This window comes from Oreochromis aureus, linkage group 10 (genome assembly GCF_013358895.1).
Source record: "Oreochromis aureus strain Israel breed Guangdong linkage group 10, ZZ_aureus, whole genome shotgun sequence".
Taxonomy (NCBI): domain Eukaryota; kingdom Metazoa; phylum Chordata; class Actinopteri; order Cichliformes; family Cichlidae; genus Oreochromis; species Oreochromis aureus.
Genome location: NC_052951.1, coordinates 2,688,743 through 2,700,320, shown reverse-complemented (window position 1 = coordinate 2,700,320; position 11,578 = coordinate 2,688,743). Strand labels below are relative to the sequence as shown.

At 39.3% G+C, this 11,578-nt stretch overlaps 2 protein-coding genes across 3 annotated transcripts in view; both read left to right on the top strand.

Annotated features, from left to right (window-relative positions):
• Window positions 1-2,033: 2,033 nt before the first annotated feature.
• Window positions 2,034-5,273, top strand: btg3 (B-cell translocation gene 3). Of its 2 annotated transcripts, none has more exons than XM_031740209.2 (5): window positions 2,034-2,181; window positions 2,975-3,181; window positions 3,277-3,414; window positions 3,911-4,103; window positions 4,712-5,273. In XM_031740209.2, exons 2-5 carry the CDS (start codon window positions 3,009-3,011, stop codon window positions 4,907-4,909), a joined length of 702 nt encoding a protein of 233 aa, XP_031596069.1. In that variant the 5' UTR covers window positions 2,034-2,181; window positions 2,975-3,008; the 3' UTR covers window positions 4,910-5,273. The 2 variants fall into 2 exon arrangements, with proteins under 2 accessions (XP_031596069.1, XP_039474364.1); XM_039618430.1 differs by lacking the exon at window positions 2,034-2,181 and adding an exon at window positions 2,756-2,903.
• A 3,978-nt stretch (window positions 5,274-9,251) lies between these two features.
• Window positions 9,252-11,578, top strand: part of cxadr (CXADR Ig-like cell adhesion molecule) — a 38,559-nt gene continuing 36,232 nt past the window's right edge. Inside the window, exon 1 of the mRNA XM_031740211.2 lies at window positions 9,252-9,490. Coding sequence (XP_031596071.1) covers window positions 9,439-9,490 — 52 coding nt within the window. The 5' untranslated portion in view covers window positions 9,252-9,438. The remainder of the gene's footprint in view (window positions 9,491-11,578) is intronic.

The window sequence follows — 11,578 nt, the reverse complement described above, 5'->3', positions numbered from 1 at the left end:
TTACATGCTAGAACATGGTGTTGTTTTCTTCATTGTAGCCACTGCAGCATGGAAAAAAAAGTTGAGGCTGGGCTAATGATGGCGGGAAACTAATATATACACGCAAGCTCTTAATGGCATTGGGTGAGATCCAATTGGAGATGGATTTCCTCTGTTACTTAAAATGTAAATGAATCCGTCAAATAAGGAATGCTAACTTCATCATTCATTTATTTCATTAGATCATTTATTTTGAGCATATTCATACATATATACAAACTAGAGCATATATACAGGAAGGAAAATAGTGTCCCGTAGTACAACAGGTGCTCAAAAAGTCGTGGGAAGAAGTAAAAGTTGTGTAGTCCCACCCCCTTCGCATATTTATAGCTCAGTCTTATGGTTGTGCAGCTGCTTCCTGAATATTGTTATACAATGTATTGAATATAACTTATCATACTGGAAATATCTATATTGAAAACGCCTCTTTTAACCCCCCCCCCCCTCCCACCACCACCTCCAGGTACTGCATGAAAACCAATTTGCGTGTATTTGGACCTGTCCAGGGTGTACCCCACACTCTTTCCTGGTCAAGAAAAAAAACAAACGGTCAAAGCCTGCAGTGATAGTGAGGTTTGTGAACAAAAAGCAGAAAAATGCTGGACTAAAGCAAGAGAGAAAATGGAAAGGGACTAACATCTTCATCAACAAGCATCTTACCAAACAAGAATACAGACATCGCAAGAGAAGAAAGACAAAATAGGATCCAAGCAACATGCACATCAAACTAAAAGGGACACCAGAGGAGGCAAAAGTTATATGGATAAAAGAATGACATGAACTGGACAGGTACAAGTCACTAACATACTTCATGTTTACATCCAGTCTAATTATCCCTCCTGATGTAATAGTGAAGACAGGAATATAAATGCATTGAACAGCGACCACATGACATTGTAGGTGATATTGATCCAGACAGCAACTTTTTAAATCATATCAAGACTATTTTTATTCATTACCAGGGTAAGCAACTAAATGAAATTACAAATACAGATCAGATGTTGTTAATAAGTCATACTAAGAGCAGAAGTCTTTATGACATTTTTAAAACACAATGTGTAGTTTAACCTTGTTTCCAAAAATCACAAAACCCACAAGAATAACTTCTTACTGTGCAACTTTGATGGAGAACATTTTATTTTATTATATTTTACATAACCAATTCAGTTGTATTATTTCAAATTTTAGTGAGCTAAGCAAAAATTACAAATACTCCTAGGTGAAGCAGTCAGGGCAAATGTGGCTGTTCTGTATATATATACCAACATGCTGGAGGGCAGTTAATGGCATGGCCGTGCACACGTCTGCATGCGATGTACAGTTTGAGAATATTGAAGTGAAATGTTCATTTATTTTATTTTTGTGTTATTTTATAACACTCTGGGAATCTAATTTTTAGAAACTGTCATGCCACTAAAAGCACCGTTGGATTTGAAGCTGATGAATGCATAGACAACGTGAGACAACGTGAACGTGAGTGCTGGTTCCAGTCGTGGGTTCTGTAGAGGTCTAGCGCACCCAAGTGGCGAATGGGCGTATTACGTCAAGCAATGCCGCTAAAAAGGGTTATTTCCAGGAAATGGATGCAACAATCGCTTACTCAGCGTTGTGTTAAAAAGTAAATTTAAACACAAACAAACCCCAGAACTTTAAACTTTTAAAGTCTTTAAAAATAAAAACTATCAAATTATTATTGTTACTCATTATCACACGTTGTATCATACATTATTCGTGTATCATAAACTGCAGCTTTCACTAACTTTAATAGCTTCCCATGGCAACCCGCAGTTAAACTATAAATTAATCTTTTTCATCTGAGCCATACGAAGAACTACTTTCTCTTTCTCCAGTGTTAAGATGAAATTACATCAGAGGATGTAACCACAGTAATAATAAGCAACAAACACAAACCTCACCTTATGAGTCATAACAATCACGAGAATGACTCATTATGTAAGACGGGCATACACTCGACCAGTGAACCCGCTATATTGGGCTGGATGGAACCAATAAAAATTACCCGTGGGCGGGGATTGGTTTGTAAAGGGCGGAGTTAATAACAAAAACTGACTGGTTCTTCTGTTGCTTCCTCCTGTTAAGCATTCGTTTTAGTCCGCATGTCGGTGGAGACCACAAGGAGAGGTAAGTGAAATTGTTTACATAGTTATTCCATATTTGAACCTATTAATATAAGTGTTTTTCAGGATGCAGATGTATTTTATGAGACTTTATAGATTTCATCGCGAAATTTATAATGCTGTTGTTAGTAGCATGACCACGTTAGGCGTGTTGCTAATGCTAACAGGTTCACAATATCTTGGAGGAATAATACCCTTACGTTTTTACTAACAGGCCGTAATTACCAGTGAAGATATAGCTATCATAACAATAACTTAAACCACAGCTGAAGTTAACTTAAATGCTACTCGGGCCTTATCGTGTTCCAGTTAGCCTAAATAGTTAGCGCATTTAGAACAGTAGCTCGTGTTATGGAACGAGGCAAGTGCGTGGCTAAATGGAACTTGTGCGTCACAGCCCGCCTTTCTCTGGTTCGAACCGTTAACCGAGGGCAGCAGACCATAAACAAAAAGAACTCTGCGTAAATACTGGCAGTATTATTAGTACTATTATTATTATTCGGTGTTGTGTCCACATTTTAAACGAAGGAAGGTTTCCTACAACAGCAGGTGTTGCCACGTGAACGCAGGCATATCGTTGATACGGAGGGAGTTTTGGCGTGTGTACAGAATAGTTAAAACGGTCAAACACTCAAACCGCCTAAAATGTTGCAGTGATAGACTGTAAAGTGGAATTTGTCGGGAAACTTGTTTTTTCCAATTTGGGCATCAGAAAACATTTTGTAGGTAGGATCTATACCTGTATATCTAGTTTGTTTGTTTGTTTTACATGATCTGTCACATGCCTTTCGTTACAGAAGCTGTCCATACGTGATGAAACACTTGTAAAATATGAGGAGAGAGATTGCAGCTGTGGTGTTCTTTCTGAAGAGGCTTGTGAAAAAGGGGGAGAAGTTGGAAGCGGAGAAGGTCGAGCTGTTTGTTGAGAGGCTGGCTGTGGCACTGCAGGAGAAGTTTAAGGGGCACTGGTATCCTGAAAACCCCAGCAAGGGACAAGCATACAGGTGGGGCTGCTCTGGGAAGCGAATGAGTAAAACTTGGATTGTTCTGGTGGCATGTTTAAGCTGAAGGCAGTTTATGTTGTGTGTGTGCTTTGAAGGTGCATCCGAGTGAACAGGTTTCACAGGCAGGATCCAGAGCTCCTTCGGGCCTGTCGTGAGAGTGGTATCCAGTACAGTGACCTGGGACTGCCTCGAGAACTCACATTGTGGGTGGACCCTGGGGAGGTTTGTTGCAGGTGAGATTAAGAGTTTGTAGGGTTGCCATAAGGAAAGTGTAGAAACGCTTGTAAATCTTGTACACTTAAATGTGCTTCAGTTGATTGCTTTCTCATCAATCTAAACACGGTAATTAAGGCAAACGGAAAGTGAGATAACCCATTCATGTTAATATTCCTCACATGCTTCATGTATAGTGGTGATAGAGGCTATAAATAAAGTTTAATTAACCCCAAGGCTTTCCTGTAATTTCAAATGAGACTACTGGCAACAAGAAAACACTATCTTTATGAAACAGCAGCTAAACATTGTGTTGAAACTTGGATATAAACTGGTACATGTGCTTCTGCCCTCTGGTGGCTTTGTTTAATTATGAACAAAAAACAGCGGTTCTTGTTTTGTAATAGGTTTTCTCTAAAATCTTCTAAAGAAAATTGTTCTTGACTAAAAAAAAAAATTGACTAAGTGTTTAATTAAAGGTAATAATGATTAATTAATGTCTCTCCTAATTGTTAGGTATGGTGAGCAAAATCCTTGCTTCTCAATTGCCACTTTCTCAAGTGACGATGAGGATGGCAAAGATGTTGCAAAGAAGGTGACCAGTGCACTGGAGAGGGTGACATCAGACTACCACTCTGGTTCCTCTTCTGATGAGGAGAGTGCCCACACTTCTCCCCTCACGATCCCCAGCAGATGCTCTGCTTCCCAGGTATTCTGTCATGAAATCAGGGCTGCCTACATTCAAGTATATTCTGTCTTTTATGAGAGGAAAAATCTTGCTGCTGTCAATGAATATTTGAGTGCACACACAAACCAAGACTCCTGATAACACAGGCTAATGCTAATGATTCTGAACTTGTTGCAACAAGGAGACATTGCAGTGAGCACTCTGGCTAAATGGTTAGCCAAGGCCTGGATTAATTGTTTTAAAGGATATTTCATGCATGAAGTTGATGAATGATGGGTGTATGTTTGCATGCCAAATTTGCACCTATGCTTCTTGGGTTAAGCTTCACCCCATAAATGATCAAAATTATACTTGAGCTTGAGTGAAGGAGTCGGGTGATGATGATAAATAATAACCTTTTCAACAATGAAAACTTGGTCCACTAATAAAAACAAAAACAAAACAATTTCCCTTGGGATAAATAAAGTATTATCAATCAATAGTCCTTGTCCACTAGAACCTACTTGACTCAACTTGGTCAAGCTTGGCCTAGCCACAGTATTATGAATGTTTTTTGGTTTGTCCACTATAATTGGCAGCTTGTATATATGTAACATATTTAGTTTTTCTTCTTCTTTTTTCTGTTTAAGAAAATGAATCCATCTGCTCCTATGTGGCATCCCAAAAAGAAAGGAAAAGGTCATATCCTTCCACAGCCCCACTACAACTACAGGCCTCGGAACAGAGCCCCACACAGTTTGAGGAACAACCTGTGGGTCCCTCCTGTGTACAGGGGAGGGCCTGGATACTGGGAAACGCACCAAAATCTGGCACATTGTTACAGTTAGGAATCATGGTGCTTATTGTTCACACTGGACATTAAACCTGAAGGCAACTTTAATATGACTGACCATTTGTTGTTGTTTCTTTTTAAACATGAACTTTTTATAAATGAAATGTTTTTTTGACAAAGTCTGTTTTGCACTTTAGACTATTTGTTATAGTTGGAAGAAATCACTTGTATTAAATTAGATATTGATATTGGAATACTACACGTATAGTCTTGAAGTACTGTATTTTTACTAAGGGAAATGTTCATGTTTGCCACTGACTGTCCTTTGTGATAAAATGTTTTATTTATTCATAGTGAAGAATTGTCAGAAGTAAAGGCTTAAATTTATGGAGTTTTATTAAATACTAATAGCATCACAACACGCTCTCTGATTTTCTCCCCTAAACTGTGTTACCTTCTGTTTGTCTTTGTGTTACCGCCTATCAACTTGCTACCATCTGAAATAAGTGCAAATATGCACACTTCTTAAAATTCTATGAACATGTGCAAATAGTTTTTTTTATTATTATTATTATTATTCCCCCCCTGTATGTTTTGTGGTCAACTAGAAATTACTCAAACACTCACACACAGTGTCTTTCCCTGGTGTTGTGTGTATGAGGTCCAATATCAGGACAGAAATTCCGGCTTTTCAGGTGAAGAGCTGTTGCTCAGTTCCTAACTAATCTCAACTAATGTTGCTTGACTCTTCAGTCACATTCACTAAAATACCTGAGATATACATATTAAAATGGTCACAGACGTGGGTGATGTGACGAAATCATACGAGCACCAGCTAACCTGCTGGTTGGGGCTCTTACACCAGCGGCAGATCTCTGGGACCACCTGAAATGTCGCACAAGACAGTTTGACAGCTGCTCTCTTAATTGCAAGGGGATTCCACAGTGGGCCCTCTCCCTGCTTGATTTGGTGGATATTTCACACAGGCTGCCATTCTGCCTGCAAAAAAATCAAGAGATTTGTCTCTGCAGGGGATCAAACCAGTGATCTTTTACTTATTAGGCAAATGTGTAAACTAGATGAACATTTTTCAGAGCATGTGGTATAATAGTAATCATATCAGGGTAAATATTTTGGTAAACACACCTTTGTGCTACAGGTTTAATCGTTTTTACTGGCACAGCCAGGGTGACGGTCACACACAGTCTTTGCAAGGAATAGTTCCTCTGGCCTGAAAAGAAAGAGATGTTTCCACAAGTAATTGTATGTTAGTTATGTTTATAGTTTCCTAATGATAAAGTTACTTAAAACTGCAGGCACTCTGGCTGATAACCTGCCATTAGCTCTACAGTTGATTTCTATATATAATTAATAATTGTCATATTCTGCTGTGCACTTATTTAATTTTAGAAGATTCAATGGCAGGACAGATGTGACACTCAAAATGAGCTTTTAATGCTGATAGTCAAGTGCAAAAAACATAAAGGAACAGAGCGAGGAGACACAAAGTAACACATCACTGATCGATGTGCAAAGCTGGGAGAGACACTCCAAAAGACTTGCAGCTGTAAGTGCCGATGGTTGGACAGAATATTGGTTCTCCAGGTTGATGAGCAAATATAAATTTACACATTTATTAATTTTTTTCTGTAATTTAGTAAATTTAAAACACAAGTGTGTGAAACATTTTTACAATGAAAATTAATTACAAAGCCAACAGCCCTTCCAGAGAGACCCACTGATGTAACGTCACCTTCCTCTGCTGTACAACCTCATATCAAAAATACTTTCTGTAAGAATATGTCGACACCGGAGCTCAGAAGCCCAACCTGTAGGAGCACTCCAGGGTCGCCAGAATACAAGACTCTCAAGGCTCCTTTTAGCCCTCCTCCTGCACCTGTTATCATTATTACAGAGTACCCCGAAGACCTAAAGGGGAAGAAGGAGTCTTCTGAAAACTCAGAAAGACTCATTGTAAATCCCACAGAAACCAATCCTGTGTTTAAGAAAAAATACCTCATAACTTCTGACAAAGAAGACCTGAATAATTTATCAATAATTCTAAATATAAAAAAAACAAAAAACCCTACATGTATTTCAGCTGTTTATTTCTGCCAACTGGAAACATCTGAAGCTGTGGTGTGGAGGAGGTCACTAAACAAACAGTAACCTTAACACACTCTAATCTACTCTGTTGTGCACCTCTGTCCTATGTGTCATAGAGCCGGGTACATCTGGCACAGGTTCCCAGTCTGTCACAGGGCTAACACAGAAAGACCACCATTCACAGTCATGGCCATATTAGAACCACAAGTTAACCTAACGTGCATGATTTTGAACTGTGTGAGGAAGCTGGAGTATCCTGACACAACCAGTGCAGGCACGAGGAGAACAGGGACCAGGAACCTGCTTCCTGTGAGGTGACAGTGCTAACCACTGCACCACTGTTTCACTCATGTTATACACAACATTATTTTTACTTGAAATTATACAGTACTGTGTCTTTTTTAAAGTGATCTTGAGCAATACTGTTCCAGATTCCCGGGAGGTCTTTCAAAGTTTACTTTGGACTTTGGCTACTTTTTCACTTGTTTTCAGCCCTGTCGTTGTGCCTGACCATTTTCAGAGGAAGGTTAACAAACAATTTTAAATTTTATCTTTAGAAACTCTATTTCTACCAGCCAAAAGGTGAGATATGCAAAATTACACAGGAGCTGGACTAAAGATCAGTGGCAACGATGTCATGGGGTGATTAATCCAAACTTGAAATTTTAGTTTAAACTGTCTTTAATGTGTTTGAAGGTCAGGAGAGAAGTACAACAGTGAGTCTCTACAGAAATCTGTAAAACACGGTAGAGATCAAAGCCTGGAGAACTATTTCTGAACACTACTTAAAGAAGTTACAGGAAAGTTTGTCTGAGAGAGTCTGTGTTGAAGAATAAAGGTTGTCAAACATTGACTTCAAGCTTTTTAGAAACTCTTATGTTGGCTTACAAACTGTATTTTCTATTTATGTTTGCACTTGTTTTAAAAGTGTCTTCCTGATAAAATGTAAAGAAGTGACGGTGGCTCACGACAATACTTTTTTGATTTTGTGGTATTTCTTTTGATTTCAGATGAGTTTTGATCTTATTCACATATTTGCTTGGTCACATTGTATTTTCTTTTACTGAGCTACTACTTATTCAATCGATTTGCTACACGTTTGCTGTGTTTAACTAAATATATTTAAATATATTTCCCAGTTTGTGTATTCCTCACACATGTGAGGCTTTTGCTTTGACAATCAAGTTTGAGTCACTGAGCTTTTTCTGTTCATTTTTCCAGTTCTTTGGTTCAGCTGGACATAAATAGGTGCTAAGCACTTATGCTGACATACACCTCACTGCGGCGGGCTTCCCATGATGCACTAACTGTTTCTCCTTCACTCACCTCTTTTTTTTACTCTGTGTGATTGTACTAAACTCTGGTTCTCTCTTATAGTGTCTTTTGTCCCCTCTCCTTCTTCTCTTCACTGCCACCCCAAATTGGTCACGGCAGATGGCTGCCCCTGTTCTAAGGGAGTTTTTCCTCCCCACTTTCACCACGTGCTTGCTCATCGGGATCGTCTGATTGTTGGTTACAATATAAAGCACCTTGAGACAACAGTTGAGCTGATGCTATATAAATACAATCATACTCATTGCAGCTGGATGCCAGGGTGTCAAGTTGTGGAATGTACCTGAGAACTGTAACTCAAATGTTTTACAGTACAATATTTCTGTGTCATTGTACTTCTGCTCTACTACATTTCCCCATCCAAATATTGTAATTCGTATTAGCAAGATGTCATTTATTAACAGCTTTAGTTGTTTACTTATTTTGCAGATTATTACAGATGATACTATAGATAAAAATACCCAGCTCAATATAAGTAATTAAAATAATTTCCAGCTGCACAATGCAATCATGAATTCCTTGAGTATATGTTGGTGCTAAATCTCTTGTACTATTACTTAAGTAGTCTTGTGATTTATTTATTTCATTTATTTTTATTTTATTTTTAACTAAAAAGTGTTAAGTCTTCTTTAGCTTTTTAAGTAATGTTGTATGATTGTGAAATGTTGAACGTTGTATCCAATATTTTATATGTCAGTTCTCTTCCAGCACATCCTGGTGGTTTCACAAAATAAACTTCCGTGAAGAAAAATTCCCTGTGGGTCTGACTGAAGCGTAATCTTTAGAGAACCATTAAAGGAAAGGTCCACGAAGGCCTCTGGCTGGGACCCACACGGAGCAGTGCAGTTGTACCGTAAATCATTCTTCAAAGATCCAGCGGATAAGAAGACGCAGGCACTCTTGAACGAACCGTAGCATGGACACCGGCAGAGGGCGTCGCTGGACGTGGGATGGATAAGGCAAGCGGCGGTCACGTGACGCAGTGCGGCGCGCTTCGCTGTGCACCTGCACAGAGTGGAGGAAAAGGACGAGGCGGTGTGGAGTTTGGATGCTGTATCGGGGCTGAGCTGCCGAGTCTCACTTCAAATTCAGTACAAGTTCTTCGACCAAGTTTCACTGAACAAGCGGCGGAATAGTTGAGCAGGAATGGAGCTTTCGGCGGCCCGGTGGTGTGTCACACTGTTGAGCCTCTTCGCAGGTAAGTTTGTCGACAGAGCTGAAGCTGAGCTACTTTGACTCTAATGAATATTTCTGTGAAACGGGCTCGGAGCGGTCAGACGTGTACAACGACGCTAGCCGTTGACGTGGACACCGAAACTCGTGTTTTTCGACGAGTTAAATAATTTGTAAAAGTCGTGTTTGTCAGTAGTTCGAGTTGATAATGAAGCTGTAACTTTAGCGGTTAAACACAAAGCACTTCCCAACAGAGCTACCTGTGACCCAAGGTCAGTTTAGTCGTGTTACAAAGCAGAACAAACGAACTGCGAAAGCAGGTTTAAAGTGAAACGGTGAAGTTGTAGTCAAACTGAAGTAACTGTGAAAAACATGTCTGTTTTCTGCATTGACACACGGGTCGGTCGGCGAACAGCATTTCAGTCATTTGTGGACATATCTCATCTCAGTGACCAGTAAAGGACAGTGGTTTAGTTCACACTTTTAATCAGCCTTACCCAGTGGCTGTGTTTTGTACCTGAGCTGAATGCTTTTTTAAAAATTGTGCTGAACTGGGATTTTAAATGTTAACGAGCCGGGGGATTATTTTATATATATATATATATTTTTTTTTTAAAAAGGACATTTCCCCGGTGCCAAAAATCAGTGTATTTCCCTCCGTGTGTCCATGTCTTTTGGTTTATCGTCGGGTGGCTAACACAATAGCTTGATCCGCTTTTAAACCTGTGGCTGCAGGACTTCAAAGTGCTGCCCCCCCCGTCCCCCCCGTCTGCCATCTGCCCTTACCCTCCCCTCCCCCAGCCCCAAATCCTGGTATCACACCAACTTCAGCGCATGTTTGCTGCTGTGACAGCTTCCTTCACGTCGGTATCATTTATTTATCGTTTTTAACGCCTCACTGCCAGGACTCTGTTAGTCCTAGTGACCCTCACCTAAGAGGGTTTATGTTGTTGTGTTGACAGTGTGTGTGAAACCTCTGATTAGACCGGTTATTTTTAAACTGTCAATGGTTTAACAGTGGAGTCCAGCTTTTCTTCACCTTTTTCCATTTTAACTAGCTTGGGCGTGTTTCCTCTTAAGGCTTTGTGCATTTGAAATAATGTATCTGGCTTTGCATGGTTTCATTTCTAAAACATTTTGAGATGTTATTTGGGTTACTAGTTGTTACCATCAAAACGAAACCAAATGATACATGAGAATTAATGAGAATTCATCTCAAATCTGCATTAGAACGAGTTTCCCCGTGTTATTTAGGCTCATGGTGAGGGTGTAGCTGTTTAGTGTACTGGAATTTACACTGAAACTAACAAGTCGCTCCTCCCACTCTAAACAATAATGTGAAACTTGAGTTCAATATGCTGTGGTACTTATTGAAAACATTTCTGAGCTTTTGATGGGAAGCCGCAGAGGTCAAGGCATTGCAATCCAGTTGGCTTGTTAGTGAGAGAATTAAATGTAATAAAGCAATCCTTTGTTTAGGTTTTCCTAGTCTATCTCTCTGTATAAAAGCTGTGAGTGTCACTGAGTGTAATATTAAGGTTTGCATAGTGTGCTGTTTAGCCTTTTGTCTCATCATTCACATTGTTGTGTACACCAGTTTGACTCATTAACATCTTAATGGCACCATAGTCTCGTTATGGGGTCACTGTTCCACTTCATCAGACAAGAACAGTATCCGCCGGATTCGAAACATTCTTTGATTGGCTTAGAAATCCACCATAAATGTGCTCACCTCGCTTTAATGGCAAAAATAACAAGTGGGGTCTTTCTGCTCCATTTTCTTTGTCCTATTTATATGTGGCTCTTTGTGAGCTATGAAGGGTTGACAAAAGTAATGCGTTTGTAATAGGAAGTCTAAGTCATTTAAATTGTACCATTTATCATCAGGGAATAAGAATCTAAACTTTGGTCTCAGATTTTATAATGGGATTAAATGTGGTCATGTTTTTCCATTTTTCAAGGTGTAGATGTGAGCTATATACAGTATGATCATAAATAAATCTGATAAATATTAGCGTTGTGGTAGTGCTCTTGAATGAAAAAGAATACATCTTTTCTAGATAAATTCTAGATAAATCTATGGGGAAAAGAAATCAGAGATCAAATAAATGAA